Source organism: Pavona decussata, unplaced genomic scaffold, assembly GCF_977016875.1.
Source record: "Pavona decussata unplaced genomic scaffold, jaPavDecu1.1 SCAFFOLD_67, whole genome shotgun sequence".
In the NCBI taxonomy this organism is placed as follows: Eukaryota; Metazoa; Cnidaria; class Anthozoa; order Scleractinia; family Agariciidae; genus Pavona; species Pavona decussata.
In genome coordinates, this window is record NW_028145486.1 from 1,401,813 (window position 1) to 1,422,711 (window position 20,899).

General features: G+C 38.1%; 2 protein-coding genes across 2 annotated transcripts; one reads left to right on the forward strand and one right to left on the reverse strand.

Moving 5' to 3' along the window:
- Positions 1–42: 42 nt before the first annotated feature.
- Positions 43–10,849, forward strand: LOC146477982 (GMP reductase 2-like). Its single transcript, XM_085112696.1, has 10 exons — positions 43–273; positions 550–675; positions 2,401–2,484; positions 3,341–3,514; positions 4,209–4,290; positions 4,780–4,886; positions 5,497–5,539; positions 6,660–6,716; positions 7,351–7,453; positions 7,700–10,849. Exons 1-10 carry the CDS (start codon positions 187–189, stop codon positions 7,878–7,880), a joined length of 1,044 nt encoding a protein of 347 aa, XP_084968822.1. The 5' UTR covers positions 43–186; the 3' UTR covers positions 7,881–10,849.
- A 3,190-nt stretch (positions 10,850–14,039) lies between these two features.
- On the reverse strand, positions 14,040–19,925 carry LOC146477983 (uncharacterized). The gene is made up of 4 exons (XM_085112692.1): positions 19,356–19,925; positions 17,896–18,033; positions 16,874–17,448; positions 14,040–15,367 (listed from the first exon to the last, which is right to left on the reverse strand). Exons 1-4 carry the CDS (start codon positions 19,480–19,482, stop codon positions 14,507–14,509), a joined length of 1,701 nt encoding a protein of 566 aa, XP_084968818.1. The 5' UTR covers positions 19,483–19,925; the 3' UTR covers positions 14,040–14,506.
- Positions 19,926–20,899: the final 974 nt, after the last annotated feature.

Here is a 20,899-nt window from a genome sequence, read left to right on the forward strand (position 1 = left end):
AGGCGAATTCTTTTATGAAAAAACTTGCACCTGTGACACTTTATCGTTGGAAACTTAGCCTTGATCCTAAACCAATCATCGAAGTCGGTGTATTTTGTAACATTGGACACGTGACTTTTTTGATTTGCGCGCCATTTTGATTTTTGCCTGTCTTCGCTCTACAGTTTACTAATTCTGTGAGCGAAAATGCCCCATTTAGATCACAGTGTGAGGTTAGACTTTAAAGATGTTTTGATTCGACCAAAGCGAAGTACCATCCGCAGCCGGGCTGACGTAAGTATGCCATCAATCGCATGTAAACTTTACTGCATGTGTCCCTTGAACGTGTGCCCAGGAAGGACTTTTGTTTGGCCGCGCCGCACAAATGAACAGCAGGATATAACCCCCCTGGAGTGTAACCAGTTGAAACTCTGTTTGCAAATCAAGTCTGATAGTAGTCATATCTGTTGGTTTTGTTGCGATTACTTTACAATGTTTGGTAGTGGTCTCTGAAGTTTGTGTCTTTGCTAATTAAATTAGCGTACAATGCATCTTTCTTGTTTGCGGCAGGTTGACCTTTCCAGGAACTTTCACTTCAAAGACAGAGAGAAGAGCCTCCCTTCTGATGTCGTTCCTATCATAAGTGCTAACATGGATACCATTGGTACATTTGAAATGGCTGTGGCTTTAGCAGAGGTACAAATTTATGTACCCAACATCGGCCATGCCCTGAGGAGGGGGCCCCCCCGGCAAGGAAGGGGACTTTGCCCGGGGGGGGGGGTACCTCCTTATAAGAGGCTAATGGGGATGTGCCGCTGGATGGGGTCGCATTTTCATGACTTGATTGACTAGAATGGGGTTGCATTTTCAATAGAGTTACTACAATGGGGTCGCACATTTGCGGATTTGGGGTAAGAAAATTCCATTAAGTAGGGATTCAAAATGGTCTCGGATAAAAAGTTCAGAAAGTTGTTGTTTATTAAATGTAACAATCACCTTGCATTACATTTCATTCTTGAAAGTAGATGCATAAATAGAAAGTGACTTAGTTGGGATCGTGAAAATTACTTTTTCCCAAAAAGTGACTAAGATGGGGTCTATAACTGGCCACAAAATAGACTATAATGGGGCAGGCCAGCGGCACATACCCAGCAAAACTGAACCCAAGTACCCCCCCCCCCCCCCTAAGGATCCCGTCAAAGTTGGTAATTTCCCCCTCCTTAAAGGGGACAAACAGTAGTCAAAGCTAAGAAATTCCTCCTGCCAGGGTGGGATCATATTGAACACTATGAAACCACAGTAAACATGGGACTACAAAATTAATTAAGATGGCCCAGCTCACCTGACTAGAAAACAGTAGTTGACTTAAAATAATAAGCAACAGTGTTCATATCAATTAAAATTTTACGTGTTCATTTATTGACAACTGCTGCCAACACTACAATACAATGAAAGGTTATTTTTACATGGTTTTCACACAATCTCAACATATCACCTTGCTGCACAGCCCGCTTATCAATATTACGTGTAAAAGCATGGTGCTTATACACAGTACCACTGTCAACCTCATTCCCAGGGTCTCTCCTCTTCAGGTTGTACCTTGCTATGTTGGCTTAGACTTTCAAGGAATGTTTCTCACAATACTGATGACTATTTGAGCCAAGTATATTCACTATAATTAAATTGTCACGTGGTAAGAATTTGCAGCCATACAATATATTAAAAACATTAGCGAACGAGTTGCACAGACTTGTCACTCGTAGTTTACAAAGTCCCATGTTTTCCCCGTGGTGCTAGGCTTTTGGAAACCAAACCTTCCTCATTTCCCCCACCTCCTGGGTAAAATAATCGTTCAAATTTCCCAGAAAGTTCCACCCAGGGGATGGCCAATGATAGGTGCATTACTTTCTTAGGAAGGGGTGGGGGTGGGGGTGACGGTAGGGGTTCAGGACGTGTGAATGATGAATGAATGAGTAAAATACAACCCACAAAATTGACCAATCACACCGCGCGTAGTAACTGAGAGATGTAATAAAAACAAGAAATAAACAATGATAACAATCTTTTACGGGTTCTGGAGATCAATACGTGTAGATGTTTATACATACAGTATAAATTATCTGCGTCCTTTCCTCTGAGTGTAAGAGATGTGTTGGGTACTGGTACTAGCTACACTGAATGAACATGATTAAGATTTTTTAAACCCAAATGTTCAGACTCGTACATTTTAATGTCAGTGTAGTGGCACAAAAATGCATCAAAACAACATGTGAAAAAAAAAAAAAAAACAGTACCATTTTGTAACAGCTATTAAATATAACACTGTTGTTATATTATTGGTGGTGTTTATACCTTCAGATTTTCTTGCATAATTTGTGAGGTGTGAATCCTAGTGGCACTGAATTTCTTATTTTTTTTCAGCACAAGCTTCTAACGGCAATTCACAAGCACTATACTGTTGAAGAATGGGCTGAATTTGCCAAACAACACCCAGATGTACTGCCTGTAAGTACAGTTGTATTAATTATGTGTTCAGATACAGTATAATCTGTTTTCTCAACAGAAACCCAATACAGCTGTAATCACTTGACAAGTAATGCAAAGAATTTTGAATGAAATATCGCCATCATAATGCCCTGTAATTCAAACACAAATCTGTTATTCAGGTGCACTTCATCCAAGTCCGTCAGCAATGTAGGGACAAGTAGCGCAGTTCTGTCCACGATAGTAGCAAGTGTGGTTAGAGATGTTGGAGGGCAGTTAAGCTTTGACCAGTATGTCACAAAGATTATTACAGCTTCGGAAGGTTTTATTTCCTTGTTGTTTCATGTGGCAGAAACTGGGTTGAGATCCAGCCATCACAGGTGGAAATCTTATTAAGATCTTACTAAGGTTCTTATTAAGTTTCTTAATTATTAAGTTTCTTCTTATCTAAATTCTTAGTTAAGATTCTTACAAGATTCTTACAAGATCTTGGTAAGATTACAGTAAGATCTTACAAGATCTTGGTAAAATCTGATAAGAATCTTAGTAACGAACTTGTCTTACAAGACCTTGTAAGATTCTTACAGGCTTCTTACAAGATCTTGGTAAGATTCTTATGAAGTTTCTTAACAAGATCTTATCTTAGTTCTTAGTTAGGATTCTTACAAGATTCTTGAAAGATTCTTACAAGATCTTGGTAAGATTACAGTAAGATTTTACGAATGAAGTGTGACTTTACATTGTAACTTGTATACATGTAGTGTTGTCCATGATAATTAATTAACTACTACAGTAACTGTAAATGGTCTTTTTATTTAAGCAAGTGATGTTTGAATGTTACTTAAGCCATTGCTTGTCAATATTGTTTTATTTTCAGTACACCATTGCTAGTTGTGGGATGATGGAAGATGATGTAGAAAAATTAAAGCTGATCCTTGAAGCCTGCCCTGCTGTGCCAGCCATCTGTTTGGATGTGGCTAATGGTTATTCTGAATACTTTGTCGAATTTGTCAAAAAAGTTAGGGCCGAATTTCCAGGGCACATTATCATGGTAAGTAAACTGTAACAGTGCAGTAGTCTTTTATTACGTACAGTTTTTACCATAATAAAATTTAATTAGATATAGCTCTTTAGAAAATAAATACATTAAAAAGAAATAAACTTCAGGGAGCAAACTTTTTATAAAAAGCTTTAGAGATTTCAGTTTATTATTTCACCAATTGGTATTATTTCTTGGTGGAGCCAAGAACTGCATCCGAGTACAGCAGGTAACCATGACAACCCTGTGGCAACACAAACGAAATGACCTGACCTCAACAGGGGAGCTGTAAATTCCCGACAGCCCCTGTAAAGTTATGCGGCCAAACCAAATAATTGGAACAGAAACTGCTGGCCAGCACTGTCTCGAGTTTAACTTAGCCTAAATTGCATTTAGCCACATATAATGTGCAATCAGTCCTTGGCTTTCTCTTACTCCACGAGAGAGGAGTGCATGATACTATTCTTTGTCAGATCTCTTGTAAAAAGGTCAGATTCTAGACTTATTTATTGATAGGGACATCTGGGTCACACCCTCTTGTTGCTGGGGAGGGAGCTAAGAGAAAGACAGAATGAGAACAGTAATGCATGTAAGACAGGGTGACAATCAATGTGCAAATATAACCATGAAATACAATATCTAAATACAATGGACACCTCTTGCAGGTATGATCTTAATTTATTACGCATAATTATTATACCGTCAGGCAGGAAATGTTGTAACAGGTGAAATGGTAGAGCAACTGATCCTCAATGGAGCTGATATTATCAAAGTTGGCATTGGTCCAGGTAAGTGCCGACTGCTACATAATGATGGCCTGGTTTTCAGGATTTGGAACTTTATGAAAATCTTTGCCCACGTGTTTTCTAAGATAACTTTGTTTAGAGAGCTGACTACTCCTACTTGTGTAGCCCATGTTGTTCTATACAAATTATGTCCATACCGGCCACCATCCATGGAAGGTCTTTTTTGGGTTTCCAAGTACCCAACATGTACATGTAGCTTCAAACATGTATCTTTCCATTACAAATTTTGACTCTTAAGATCCCTCTGATCCCCTTTCCCCTTCCTGAAAATTTAGCTTGGAACAGGAATTTTCCATTACAAATTTTGGCTCTTAAGACCCTGCGCCTGAGAATTAAGCTTCAGACAGGTATTTTCCTTCAAAACCAAACTTTGTAAACAATAATTGTTGATAACAGTGTGTATATTTGGAATGAAAGATTTTATGAAGAGGCTTGGTATTAATAATATTATTCTAACTTCTGTCCACACAGGGTCTGTTTGCACCACCCGACGTCAGACTGGTGTCGGGTATCCACAGCTGAGTGCAGTGTTAGAATGCGCTGATGCTGCTCATGGTCTAAAGGGACACATCATCTCTGTATGTACAATAGTGCTTTTGTTTTGTATCATTCCAGCAGGGGTGGGAGGTGAGGTTGTGGTGGGGAGTAGGGGAGGGGAGGGTGTTTACATACCCAAAGCTGAATACATGATTTTTGTTAGTGTTCTGATACCACTCATCACTAGAGACTGACGGAAATCCCTTTTTACTTAACTCTGCTTTTTTTCAATTCTAACCTTTTCGGCAGATGGAAGAGGGGGGGGGGGGGGTTGGGGAGGGGATGCAGGATGCTCAAAGCCAATTTATTGCATTATTTGACTGTTCTGTGGCCACTTGTGGCTCAATTTCTAAAGAGAAAGATGGGAAGCAGATTAATGAATTTTTGAAAAAAAAGTTATTTAAGGATTTAAAGGTGGTTTAAAATTAAACAGCTTGTAGCAACATGAAGTGCTCTGGCTTATGGCTGCCAATTATTGTTGGTGTGTACAAACTATTTTTTATCCTCTCTGGCTTTTTTTTCTTTCCTACATGTAAATGACATCCCATTTCTTAGACAATTTCAAATGTACATGTATTTCCCCTTGAGCAGTCTGAGGCTTCTATCATTGAGTTGGATTAAGCTGAAGAACTGATGTGTATTGTGTTGCAGGATGGTGGTTGCACCTGCCCTGGTGATGTGTCTAAAGCCTTTGGTAAGATGTCAGTTTCTTGATGAATTTTCATTGATGTTTTTCATTTGTTGCATTTACTGTAGTCAGGGATTTGTGTCACCTTTTTTGGGGCCTTGATTTCATATGTGATTCACACAGTTTAAGGTTTAATGTCACTTTTTCAGAAGGAAAGATGGTGTATTTTGAAGATCTCAGCCATGAGATACAAAGGGTGCATGGGTAATATTCATTGCATCACATAGCATGGTGCAAAGACTTATGTTAGTCCTGTTGGGGATTCAGCTGTCCATACCCACCCCTCCCCCATAGAAGTTTTTTGGGTTTGAACCCCTGAGGCCTTCTGGAAGTTCCCGTTACGTTTCCATTTTGTTTAACCCTATCTAGACTGTGTGTGTGTGTTGGGGGTGGGAGGGGGGGGGGGGGGAGGGAATTCTGCCTTAGATGACTGAGAACCAGAATAAATTTAATGTTTGTGTAAATGCCATGAGACTTGGTGTCCTTTTCAGAAATTCATCCGCATCCCTCCCCTGGCCCCAGAAGATGAAAAAATACCAGATCTAGATAGCGTTAAATATGTTTGGCCTCCCCCTTTGAAATTATTTCTAACGACCTCCATTGGGGTCATTATTTACATTTTTCTGAAACCACACAATGGGCAATACATGTGACAAATTCTCAAAAGTTTGTTTGTTAAAGGGGAAGTATCACGAAAATTTGATGTCACTTCAAAACCCAAAAATGTTTGTCTGACGACAGAAACAAAAAATAATTGTCTAGTTTTGTTATAAATTATCACCCCAGTGCAATGAGACTGTCGATTAGTGCCCCTTGCCAGAGACAGAGTAGGTCGGAATGGATTGAAACTTGAAAAATGTTAGGCTAATGTTTTTCATGTTTTCGTATTTTTGTTTCCAAAATGTGCTAGAACAGAGTACGAGTTGTTCCTGTCAAGAATTGAGTTGATTTCTCTTCTCCTTGTTCTAGAATTATTTTGTCGCAAAGAGAAGGTCTTATTTCACAATTTTTAACAAAAGGGTTCAAAAACCCATGATACTTCCCCTTTAAGTCATTGTTGGGAAACAATAAAAAATTCTGGATCATGTTAAAATAGTAAACATTGCCTGTTTTACTTTTGTTCAAGGTGCTGGAGCTGACTTTGTGATGATGGGAGGAATGTTTGCTGGTCATGATCAATCTGGTAAGAAATTTAAATTGTCGCTGCTGTACATAGTGTATCATGATGTCGTAGAAAAGTTACTCTCCGTGAATCTTATCCTACTTGTCCTTTCGCTTTAGATGGATTTTGCAGAGCGTGATTCCAAATCCTGGATAATGAATCAGATTCAGATTTGAAGCAGGGGCCATTAGAAATTTAAGGTCCAAATTTGGCCCCTAAATTAACCTAAAGAGACTAGTTAATGTGGATTTTTAAGTTTTAAAAAAGCCGCCATTTTAGAATCAGTCAGAAAAGTTGCAGTAGCCTTATTTGGAGGGGAAAACCTCTCGTTGTGACATTGGCAAATGTAGTAACCTCTCTGTCTTGTTTAGTTTGCGGGAGCCAACTGCCATGGCATTAAAAAAGCAAAATAAATATTTTTAAGCTGCAGGAAGAAACCAAGAGAGATAAACTACAGGGTTAAATTATGTTAGTCCTCTGCAAAGACAGGTGAAAAGCAGGAGATCTTACTGAAAGCTGTAAGCCTCCTGGCAAAACCAGGAGACTGGATGTCTGCCAATGAAGAACATTTTATTCAGTTTAACACTTGAAAAATTAATAAATTAACATATTTTAAATTGTTCTTTGATTCTGTGAGTCTACTTGTAATCTGTAGGTGGAGAATTAGTTGAACGAGATGGAAAGAAATACAAGATTTTTTATGGCATGAGTTCAACTACTGCTATGAAAAAACATGCTGGAGGAGTAGCTAATTACAGGTTAGTATGCTTCAGTGGCAAGGGAGATAATTGAGGTTTTGTTCGTGTAGAGAAAGTTTCATTTGACAGTGTAATGATGCAAGATTTACTGACATCTGTCTGTCTGTCCGTCTGTCTGTCTTTCCATCTGTCCGTCCATCCATCCATCCATACATCCATCAGTCGGTCAGTCAGTCAGTCAGTCAGTCAGTCAGTCAGTCAATCTGGTTAATGGCTTAAGTTAGTAATTTGGACATTTATTTGTAGGTCTTCAGAAGGCAAGACAGTGGAGGTGCCATATCGTGGTGATGTTCATAATACAGTTAAGGATGTTCTTGGTGGTGTGCGGTCCACATGTACTTATGTTGGAGCTGAGAAACTGAAGGAGCTTCCCAGGAGAACGACATTTATCCGTGTTACTATGCAACTTAACAATGTCTTCTCTTAAGTTAAACTATAGCTCTGTTGCATGATCTTTTTAAAACTATTTCTGGTGGCTTTCTGGGGGTTATCCCTGTTTGTTATCAGAAAAGTGTGACTTTGATACATTAACAGTAGTAAGTTGTGCTGTGACCAGTCAGACAATAAGCTGGCAGTGTCATATTGTTGTGTGCATTATAATTATTACCGTATCTGTCATGAATTTCACAGGGGGTTTTTATGACACAGTGACATTCCTTCCAGGAATATAAAAGTTTTTGTGCTTTTCTTAGTCATGCGATAACTTTTAATATTGAATATTTTACATGTAGTATTTAAATGGTAGATCAGCATTAATTTTAATATGACTGTGTAGGACAAATTATTGTGTCATACAAGAAACTCTTCTCAAGATGGAAAATACGTCTACATGTGCAACTAATTTCAGCTGATGAAGTATGAGTTTCCTGTATTTTGCCCTTAGAAACTGTCTTGTATCTCTTTTAATTGTGGCAAAAATAAGCTTGAAACTAATGGAACTTGAGAAAACGATGGGAAAATTAGACAGAAAACTACATGTGAAGTCTTAGATGGAAAAGCATCATTACTTCGCATACTGTAAGATGGGTAAATCAGGATGGGATTTTAGACTCTAGCTTGTCATTGTCGGTTTCTGCATCTTCAGGTTATAACTTATTCATAGTGATTTTGAGACAATGTTACAATATACCTGTGACATTACAAGATTCTCATCATCTAATAAGAATTTACGAGCTAATAATAATAATAATAATAATAATAATAATAATAATAATAATAATAATAATAATAATTAATAATAACAATTTCAACCTGTCTGTTTGAGTAGTACCTGGGGATAAAATTATTCATGTCTGGTTCAGAAGGTTGGAGTTGTTCAAGGAGGGCACAGTATATAATAATGATCTGGAAATAAGTTATTTTTAAAATAACCTCATAATTAGGGCAATTGTGGGATTGTTATTTTATCTACAACTTAGGGTAGGCTTAAAAATATTATTAAGTTTTGTTCTTTTCATGTTCAGATACAAGTAAATTTGTTGCAAACTTAACTATTCTTGCAAAAAGGACAGGATAATTCACTATTAACTTACTTGTTAGTGGCAGCTCCCAGACTTTGCAGGGAGTCTTTAGCAAAAAAGAAAGGACTGGGGTAGACAGGAGGGGTCATATGGGGAGGGCTGCTCCCTCATACCTCTCTCTATGATTGTTTGACTGAGAATTAATTTAACAGAAACAGGTGTTATAAAGGCATTGCTGCACACTTAGTGCCCAGGGGCCCATTTCTTGAAAGTCCCAGCAACTTACCGGGCCCGATAAGTGTCTTTGGTGATAAATGTTTCTTAACAGAAGTCCATTTTTGTTAGCTTTGAATACTAAATTTTAAAATCTTTTAATTCTATATAAACATTGGCCAAATGCCATCGTCTGTTATCACTGTGTAATCGGAGGAAAAACATTTAAAAGTATACTTATCTGGCCTGGTAAGTTGCTGGGACTTTCAAGAAACGGGCCTCAGAGCCTGGTTGTTTGAAATCTGATTAACACTAATCCAGGATTAAAAGTTTAACCAAGGTTTTCATCTTGCTCATTAAAAATGATTTTAAAAGCAATGTGTAAGCTACTGAGGGACAAAAATCTTTTTGAAAAATCTTTATTGTGTCAGGCAGTTAAACTTGAATCAAAGTTCACGTTCATTCAGGATTAGCTTAATCTGGCTTTCAACAACTGGGCCAAGGGCTACAGATGCGACAGTAACTTGATATGAACACAATGCCACCAAAGATTGGTTGAGTCATCACAGCTGTCAATTTAATGTGACTCATGACTTTTTCCTGCTAAATGCGACTGTGCAAAAAACACGCAGATGTGGGAATTATAGTACTCTTGAACTACAAAACACAAGGCTGTTTTCTTTACACAACATATACATCCATGCAAGAGATAATTGCAAGTCATTTAACTACAAGCTACAAGTAGTTGTGTTGCCCTGAATTTTCAAAATTATTTTTCACTTTATTTATTGCAGTTATAGTTAGTAGCAGTGTAGTAGTTGCATGTACAACCTTTGGGGGGGGGGGGGGGGCAGGGTCGATGCTGCGGTGGTGAGAGCACTTATCCCACCAATGTGGCTCGGGCTTGATTCCCAGACTTGGCGTCATAAATATGTGGGTTGAGTTTTTTGTTGGTTCTTGTTCTTGTTCCGAGAGGTTTTTCTCCGGGTACTCTGGTTTTCCCCTCTCCAACATTTCCAAATTCCAATTCAATCTGGAATCTGAGGGCCACAAGTTTTTTCATTCGTAACAGACTGTTAAGTGTCATATGCATACTCATTAAACAAAGTTGATTTATTTAATTTATTTTGATTTACAGCACTGTCAGTTAAAGTCCTTGAAAAAAACAAAAAACTTTCAAAAACTCATTAATAGTTCATAAGCCCCTTGACCTATCAAAATAAATTTATTATGGTCGATAAAACATCACATGCAGTGGTTTAAAACCCGATAAAACCTCTTCCTTATTAGTATGCAGTGTTTAATGTTTTTCTCGTATGCTGATTTCCAACGTTCACAAAAGCATCATTGTTATGAACCCTCTTGACACACGCTTTTCCGGGAATGTTTTGGAAGCCGTTCAAAAAACTTGCAGCATGTGTTTTAAAGATTACTTAAAATTGCCTTGTTATTATAAATAACTTAAAACAACCCATGGCATACAGTGATGATAACAAGACCAAGTAAATCCATAATCCAAGCATTCTTCCAAGCAATAAACTTTAATTAAATAAGGTCATTATTGCAAAAGTTATTTCAATGTTTCATTACCTGACAATGTGCAAAATGAATAATAGTTATAGTAATACTGTAAAAGGCAATCTAAAATTAACTTAAAGGTGACACAACACTTAAAAAGTAAAGGGATAATAAATATTGCTTTGTCCTTGAAGCATGAATTTGACAGGTTTTGCTGATATTTGCATCAATCACCCAACAGTAGCTTGCCCATAGTAATAAAACTCATCTTGCCCATATTAATTGCTTTTTCAATCTTCTTGAAAAGGATAGTGGAATCTCTGCTCACAGGGTAGAAATAAAGGTTTTGATGAAGAGAAAAGATAATAAATTTTACCACTCCATAGGCACAATAATTAAGAATTGTGTGAAATAAATGTAAACGTAGAAGAGCTTGTGAAATTCGTGAACATGCCTGGGTCCGGTTGTTCGAAAGCCGATTAACGCTAATCCACGATTAAAAGTTTAACCAAGTTTTTCATGTTGCTCGTTGAGACTGTTTTTAACGGCTAATTTTAAGCTAATGGTAAAGAAAGGTTTAACGCAAAACTGAGGGACGAAAATCTTGTGGAAGAATTCATATGGGCTAGTAAATAAACTCGAATCAAAGTATACGTTAACCCAGGATTAGCTTAGTCGGGCTTTGAACAACTGGTCCCTGATCAACAAAGTTGTCCATTAATTTTGTGGCGAACTCATGAAAATGTGTATTTTGGCTTGCATTATAAAAGATGTCATCTTAGTTAATTTCACACGCTTCATCTGAACAGTGGAATATTTAAACAAGTGATCGAAAAACATCAAATTTGCAGCATCAGTTAATGTGTACAGTACTTACATTATTAAATTTAAACAATGGAAGAGAACTGGAAGCCCATTAACACTTATCCTCCGATTAAGAGTTAACTGAGGTTCTCATTTTGCTCGTTAAAAATTTCTTAGAAAGCTAATTTTAAGCTAATGGCAAAGAAAAGGCCAAGTCAAAACTGAACGACAAAAACGTTTTTGAAAAATCTTTTATGACTAGTCATTAAAATCGAATCAAAGTTCACGTTAACCCAGGATTAGCTTAATCAAGCTTTGAACAACTGGGCCGTGGTGACTTAAAGAAGATTACCACTGTCTTGTAGTTGTAACAACTTTAATTGTAGATTTTTTTACAACAATTACACAACAGATCTAGAGGAGAAGCATCTGCCAAGCCATGCATTAAGAAAATTATAACATTTTTCAACAAAGAAACAAACAAGGAAATAAAAAGGCAAAATTACAGTGGAATCCCTATTACAAGATTCCTTTAATAAATACAAAATACAAACCGTACAATGAACTGACATGCTAACAAGTTTCAACTTACAATTAACAGGCTAAACCCAGAAATAAAAACAACTATGAACTGAGCTGGAGTTTCCATTCTGTTCGAGGTCTAATATATTTTAATAAATAACTTCCAGGTTAGCCTAAAATAACTAACTCTGAATTCGTTAAAAAATAGGGGGTTACATGTAAAACTGGCCAAACCTATAAGAGAAACCAACTTAAAGCAAATTAGAAAGCTATGTTTAAAAAAAAAATTATTTAAAGGTGGATATAGACATTAAGCATTTTTTCATGCACTTTGATTGGCTACTCAACATTCTGGATTAAGTATCTATTAACAACAACAACAACAAAAAAAAAACAATGCCCAATGATCGAGACTTGGATCGATTAATTTTGTGATGAAGGTTTGAACTTTAGTTTGCTTATTATGACTCGTTTTCAACCCAACGGTGTGTTAGTGAATAGTGGACATCTCTGTAAATATCTATCATTATCCTGCATCTACACTTTGGTGAATATAACTACCAGTTGTCGGATTCAGGTTATGGTAACATGTTTTAGCCTGATCATGAACTCCTCCGCAAGATTTAATTTTAGGGATGGTGTCTTCTTTTTTCACTACATCTCAGGCTGGGATGGTCCAATGCAAGAAGCTCGGGTTTCTTTTGGGCTCACACTAACCCAAAGGTACTTTTGTGGGTTGGGAAAGGCAGATCTTAGCCAGGGTTGTTTAAATCCAAAACAAAAATTAGGGGTAACCATATGCATGCACTATGGTCCAATGCAAGAAGCTCGGGTTTCTTTTGGGCTCACACTAACCCAAAGGTACTTTTGTGGGTTGGGAAAGGCAGATCTTAGCCAGGGTTGTTTAAATCCAAAACAAAAATTAGGGGTAACCATATGCATGCACTATTCAGAGATTAAATTGTAAAGGTTCTTTTTTGGAATTAATTTTACTTAATTATCTTTGAAAATTGCACAATCATATTGTTACCCCCAATTTTTATTTATTCAATAAGTCTTTGCAAAGATCTGCTTTTCCTGCAGTTATAAACCACACAAAAATAATCATCTCAGTCTGTATTTGGAGGCCCTATCCTAAGCTTCAGACTGAAAAAGTACTCTCGTTCTGCAAGCAACCAAATCTTGTCAGCTTACTTGGGTCTTAATTTATAATCACATTCAAAGGTCAATCTCATTAACCTTATGCTAAATGAAAAGAAAATTACACTGTCCAAGTTGTTTGGAAACAGCATACATGGGCCTATGATAGCTATAGAGAATAAAAATAATCATATGGACAGTTTGTGTTAATAGATGTTCATGGCGGGGGAACAAAATTTGCGTTAAAAAGGGCCTGCAGTGGCATACACATACATTGGTGTACTATAATGCTACACTAGAATTAAAACACCAGTGCCAGAGAATGTGGGATGGCCGTAAATCCTCTTCCAATGAAATTCTCTGGGTGTTCACTGCCAAGTTTGCACTTGGTCATTTAGCAAGTTACATCTGAGCCACTTCAGCAGGGACAAAGCTAAAACTAGTGAAGCCAATAATCAGTGGACAGAATAATTTCTTGATAATCCCATCACCTGTATAGTAACTTATTAACATGCAACAAATTTATCTGGTTTGAGCCTTGTACAGTACACCCCCAGAACAATAAATGACAGATATATTGTACAGGGTTCGAACCCTTTTCCAGAGACAAATTTCCACTACTTTTCCAGGACTTTCCAGGCCATAGAAAGCTTTTTTTCAGGACCCATAATGCACATTAATTAAGCATTTTTAAGTTGTTGGATCTTCTCATTTGGCTTATCCTCAATGTCTTTCAAGAAAACGGTATTTCTTGAGTTTACAGATTTCCATGATTTTCTAAGACCTCCTACCATTTTCAAGGACTTTCCAGCCCTGGAAAATGCTAGACTGAAATTCAAGTACTTTCAAGGATTTCCAGAACCCTTACGAACCCTGATTGCACCAGCACAAAGAAATTAAATCAGAATACTTATTTTGCATTTCAGAGCTCTGTTATTTCTGCTTTTTTATTTTCTGACTCTCCTTCTTAAACTAAGCTAAATACAATCTTCTGTTGGCATTTTTTATTATAAAATATATAAACTACTGCCAATTTTTTTGGAGAAGTCCTGCTTTAAAGATATAAATTAAAATAATTGTACTACTTAATTAAAATGGAAGATCACATCTAGTGTTTACTCAGTTAGAGTCACTGACACAAAATAAAGTCATGTTGACATTAAATACAATGAAGTGCTTCTCGTAACGTACACTGTGCTGTAAGAAACTGATGCGACAGCAATGTCCTCAGTAAAGGACGAAAGACAACTTTACAAGTTAGTCTGACCTATAAATAAATACCAGTTGAAGAACATCTTTCCAAGTTCTTATATAACTATAATTAAGCTGATTATAAATCTCTTTTTGTCTATAAATGTAGCACTTGTCAGATTCAAGTACTTATCTTATTCAAGTTCTATTTTACTTCTGTCTCTGTTTTTGCTCTCTTGGCATCTGGCTGTGCTAATTCAGCTTGTGTGTCTGTTCGACCTTTGTGGGAACATTCCTCTACCTTGCCATCACCTGCTTTTGGTGCCATTTCCATAGGAGATGGGTTGTATAACATTCCAGGCTGGACAAACTGAGGTGGTCTTCCTGGGACAAATCCCACTGCAGCAACAAGCAAACCATTTCCCACAGAACCTTGTGGCATGATGGTCCCCTGTACAAATGTTTGCCCTGGGGGCACTGCCGTCATGATAGTGCCAGGAAGTGGTTGGTAATAAGAGGCACCAGGTAATGAAAATCCCCCTGGGACTGCAGATGTGGCATGCTGGGGATCTAAGGGTTTGCCGTCAGCTGTGTAAACTACACCTTGTATAGGCTGTGTCGTTTGAGAGCGGTCTCCACCACTCTGCACTGCTCCCACTTTTCCCTGAGGTGGAGGAAAGTTTCCTTGATACATTGCGGAAATGCCAGGTGGTAGTGATGATGTGACAACAACACCTGGTATGTTTCCTGGTAAAGCTGCCATTCCAGCCAGTGTCTGCGCATAAGACACTGTAACAGAGCTAGCTGATTGACTTGAGGAGCTTGCAGATGCTGCAGATTTGACTGGAGTTGACATCACACCTGGCTGCGCAGTAACAACTTGCGTTGTTGGCCCACTTGATAAGGTAACACCAACAGGAGGTGGTGATAGAAAAATGCACACATCACCCACCTTAAGATGCTGGCATGTCAGATTGTACTTGGTCAGGGACTGCTCTGGCCTGCAGGACGTCCAACCTTGGCCATACACAAAGAAGGGATGCTCAACAGGACAGTTTAGAGTAACCTATGGCAGCGTAGAAAAGTGAAAATTAGTACTAAATATTTCAGTCTCACTAGCTTTTAATTATTACAAGTAATAATCAAAGATTAGGGAGGAGTGTATACAATATGCGAGCCAGCGAGGAATGCGAGGCAGACGTGCGAGGCATGCGAAGCATGAACAACCCCAACATAAACTGCTAACCGTTAAGCTAACCGGTGAGCTATTTAAGCTAACCTGAGTGCTATTTAGGCTAATCGGAGTGCTCTTTAGGCTAACCGGAGTGTTTTTTAGGCTAACCTGAGTGCCTCACACGTCTGCCTCGCATGCCTCGCATGCCTCGCATGCCTCGCTGGCTTGCAGATTGTGCATCCCCATTAGGGAGTGCGTTTGATGATCTCGATTCCAGGCTATCTCTCCTTAAAATGCCAAGTTAGTAATGATGTCGTCCATCCCTACAAAATCTGCAGGGGATACCAGATTCGTGCCCCAGGATCCCTTCATTCGTTGATTGTCCCAAAAAATAGAAATAGACTCCAATCTGTTCCAGGTAGGAGTGAGTTCTTTCTATGTCAAACGTAATTTCATATAACTATTTCTTTTCTCTAGACTCATGGCTTTGACAAAGTTTATCCAATCACTGACAGATCTCATCTTTTAATCATTACAACAAAATTCCAATTTCGAAACGGTTTCAAAAGTTGGACTGATAATCGGGATCACTGTGATTCCTGAATTCCAACCTATCATCTAAGATCCCTCCATAATGCACCCTGCTCCCAACCCTCATGCCCCTTTGATTCTAGATTCTGCTCCTTTTGTTCCTAGATCCACCCTGGCTTTAGAATGATTTCTAATACCACCCCTTCTGACTTCAGATTCCAGGCCTGTATGCCTACATAACTGTACAGGTATCCCAACTCATTGATGACCCTGATGCCATAATATTATAAATGTCTGACACATATGCACCCCAAATTATCAAAGATGCTAAAATCCTCGGCTTCCGTTTAATAAACCCCTTTAGTCCCATTGACAAAATCCCCTCCAATAATACTCGGAAATAATTCCCTTTAAAAATCCACTGAAAGAATATAAACTCAGGGGTTATATTGACAGGTCTTTTTTACAGGTCACATTCCACAGATCACAAGTACAGGTCACTACTGTACTGGTATATAACCAAGAAGCCTAGCATGTCCTTAAGGCCTGAATTAGCTTTTTAGTATGGGGTTAGGGCAAGGAGATCCAATGACCTGTACATGTAGTTGTGACCTGTGACCTGTACAAGAAACCTGCGTTATATTGTTTTCACCATGTACATGTAACTGCACAGTGAGTCAAGCAATCGGGACTAGAAAAAGAAATTGAGAGCCCAATAAGATTCAACTTAGCCATGAATGCTCATCTGCCACCTGCAGATGGATGGTCTAAGCAATCAACTACAAACTGAGACACTTATCGTGTCCAAACTATGTTAATAAGGTAATGGGTAAATACCAGTTTGAATACAGTTTGCTAAGTATGCACCTGAGTTTTAGAGCTGTTGATGGTGAAGGTTATATGTGTACATCCAGCATCTGACCCATCTTCTATTTTCACCACAGTACTTGTGTCCAGCTTATGATCTGGATACAGTTTTATGCTGTTAATGAAATCCTCTGTCGTAAGATCTTCAACTCTCTTCAAATCTCCACTGGTCAGCTGAATGATGGACCCCTTAACAAATGGCGAGGGGACTTGAGCAGGAGGGGCAGGGGAGAATCCCTGATACTGTACCATGGGCCCTGATGTATAAGCACCAAACATGCCAGGGGGTATTCCCTGACTTGGAATAACAAATCTGCTTTGGCCGCCAAGCATGTGGGGCTGCAACGATTGCTGGACGTTGTTTGATGGCATTTGATTGATGGCAGACTTGTTGGCGGCGAGGTCTGCCAGCTGTGAGAGATTGCTGGTGGCCAAGAATCCAGGGGAGTAGTGTAAACCATTTGATGCTGTAGCTTGCTGGGTCTTTTCTGGGGTGAGTAGCAGTGTTGTTGGAGCGTTAGCTTTTGATGCAGAACTGCCCTTATCTAGCCCAACATCACTGGTCGCTTTTACTTCTGAAAACAACAAATTAAAGAAACTTTTATTGACCAGGGGCACATGGGAATTTATGCGACATTATGTTGTAAACAGTTCTTTTGAATGTAAAAAAATCTCACAGTGCACAAAAACGAATGATTCTACTGTTTGTCACTTTGAGCTAGTCGATGGATGAAAATTGCGACCATTGCAACCTTGTTCCCAGGGTCTCTCCTCAGGAGGGACCCTGGGAACGACTAATAAGGTGACTAATAAGGTGATTAATAAAAATAAGGTGACTAATAAAAATGCATTGTGGTATGCAGGAAAAATAGACTAGTTTTCTACTTTTTGCGACATGTTGTCTCATTCAACGTCATGTAACACCATGCTTACAAGAGTAAATCATTACAAGTTGAAGGAAAAAATTGCCCTATGTAGCAACACCTTCAATTACAACATAAAGGATTAAAATCAATATGCACCTGTGCCTTGAGGATTGACATCCTTTGCGACATTTGTTCCTTGACTCTCTGGGAATCCACCTGTTGACGACATCGCTTGAGAGTTGGCTTGACTATCATCAGAGGACACCAGTGATTCTGAACACTGAAGAGCGTTCTCTGTAGGAATTTATTGTCAATTAAATTTTCAGTTAATGGGTTTTCTGCAAAAGGGGGCAGACACAGTGTATATTGCTTTTTTTTTTTTTTACCAAAAAGCCAGAATGGACGTTCCAAACTTGCCCAGTTTTAGTAATTGCACTAAGGTTTTGTGCATTGAATGTGGATCCATACAAGTCATGCATTCATGCAAGCTGAATTTTGAAGGATTTGATCACACTAAACTGGCTTTTTTATTGGCTGAAAAAGCAATATACTCCCCTTTGAAGAAAACCCTTCCATTACATTACAGTGGATGCTCACCATTTTTATTATTTTCCTTAAAAAAAAAATGTAAGGTTCTCTGGAAATTAAAACAGTCAGGGTAAAATTAAAATGAAAATAATTCTGATATTGGCATCTGATGATGAGTGACAAGGAAGCTAGGGGTATCAATGCGCTTTTGTTTGGTGGAATATTTTTACTCTTTTCGGCAATTAAAAATTACGATTATTCATCCTTTCTTTTAACAAAGAAGCTTACGGTATGGAGAGGTACACCGTTGGGATGCAACTAACTAATTAATTATGCATACTCAACGTACTGTTTTGGACCGATAAAAGCGCAAAGGAACTTAAACCACGAGTGCACAAGACAGTATCACGGCGCAAAATGTACGTTAATAATTAACTATTCATTATTTGTCATTCCCAAAGATCAAGCACTTGAAAAATTGTTTGTTCCGTGAACGTCGTCAAAATTTACTGTCAACATGTCCAACCTTATGCAAATGAGAATGTCATTTCGTGTCATGCGATCTTCGCTAGTCACTACATGAGAATAAATCGCTTGCACATCACGATATTACAAAAAGCTTTAAAAAGACAGCTAAACGATAAAATGGCGGATTCACTAGCATCACAGTGCGTTTTTATGATTTTAAATAAACTCCTTGAGTCAGAGAAAGTGAGATTTGTGACGATCACGGGGAAACGTGACAATCACAGCTCGCTCGAGCGTGTTGAATAATCAGCCTTCAAGCTGCCCTCGTGTTGTGGCGAAAGTTCGCTGAAATTTACACTATACTAATAAAATTCATCAATCCAGTGTCCGGAATTTCATCGAAAAAGACGCCTGTCATCTCAAAATGACGTAACGCCGACTGTAAATCAGATAAAACTAAAGACAAAACCTTTTGTACAAAGACTGAGTTACCGTAATTATGCAGTAACAGAATCGGTAAGCGCCGAGCTGTAAAACGTGCCAAAGAGAAAATCAACAATCGCAAATTGAATCTTTAAAGTCTCTATGCACTAGCTCTAAGATGTAATGTAATACTTTACCTTGTGAACTTGTCGCTTGAGAAGAGGAATCTGAAGACTGCTGTGACAGAGAGGTAATTGAAGACGACGCAACATCTTCAACAGCAGCTGAATTTTTTCCTTCGCCGGTCGTGGTGTTACTCGACATGTTTGACTGTAAATTTTCCGAATTCTCGTTCAAAATTCAGTGTCTCATTCAATTAAGATCCCCTGTTGTTCTGTAGAAACTTAAGCTGATGTGTATCAAAGCGCCTCTCGGATACTTGATTTCAACTTCTGTCCGGTTTTTCAAACAATAAACTTCAATACAAATCGCCTAAAACACAGCTGAGCGAGATGTCAAACGAAGTCGACAACACAAGGTTCGCAGCGTCCATTTCCTCATGAAAAAACCAGTTTAGGTGCCTGCACGATTACTTTGAAGAAAAGGCTTTTCATGCAGAAAGCGGCGTGACTCGTAGATATTTACACTCGCTTGATATCCGATGATATCCAATTCAATGAAATGCACAGAAAATTCGCGACATCCAACTATCGTTTTGAATAAATAATCAGCTCCATGAATTGAATTGGCGCCACTTCGAGACAGCAAGTGTTTTGATCGCCAAACCGAGGCTAACGTCACGACACTTGTCATGCCAACTTTTCTTCCGAACAAAAAATAAGTTTTCTATTACACCTGAGAGTTTTCGTGATTTTTGTATATATTTTATATTATAAAACGGAAACTTGCTTTCCAGGCTAGAAGCATTACTTCTTCTCAAGGCTAATTTGAGGCGATAACTTGTTCTACTTGATTGTATACATTTATTTTAATTTGTTTTACGTCACTCGGTAAGCAAACATTTTCGCTTCCTCTTTCTTTGAGAATTTTTTTTTACTATTGCAAATCTTTTTTTTTTAATAATACTAAAACTTATTATTATTATTATTATTATTATTATTATTATTATTATTATTATTATTATTATTTCTCGAAAAAACACTCTTTTGCTACGATTACCACAACATTACAACGAATTTATAAAGCGTTACGATGTGCTGTAAGATAAAATGTTGTCTGCATCGGTGTAAATTTAAAGCGGACTATCAGGGGCACCCAAGGCTTGGTTCGGTGGAATAATGTTTCGGAAGGACTCATTCTGCAGTGGCCCATATAGGACATCAATATAATTTTTGTCAATTCAAATCTACAACTCAAACCTTTTTACCTGACAAAAATCCGAGTTGTACACAAATCCGAGTTTAAACCTCGTGGAATTTACAGCTCGGATTTTTACCACAAAAATCCGAGTTGTAAATCTCATGCAATTTACAACTCGGATTTTTGTGGTAAAAGTCCGAGTTGTACAATTTGAAATTATACAACTCGGATTTTTGTGGTAAAATGATATTGATGTCCCATAGGGGCCACTGTATATTCGCCTTGGAAATTCGGATTTAGTCAGAAAGAAAAACTTTCTTCGACAAAATGTCACCTCAAATTTCGTAACAAAGGACGGGGATTTCACTGTTTCCCGACCGTCCCAGACTTCCGCAACTAATGAAAACTGGAAAATGGAAGA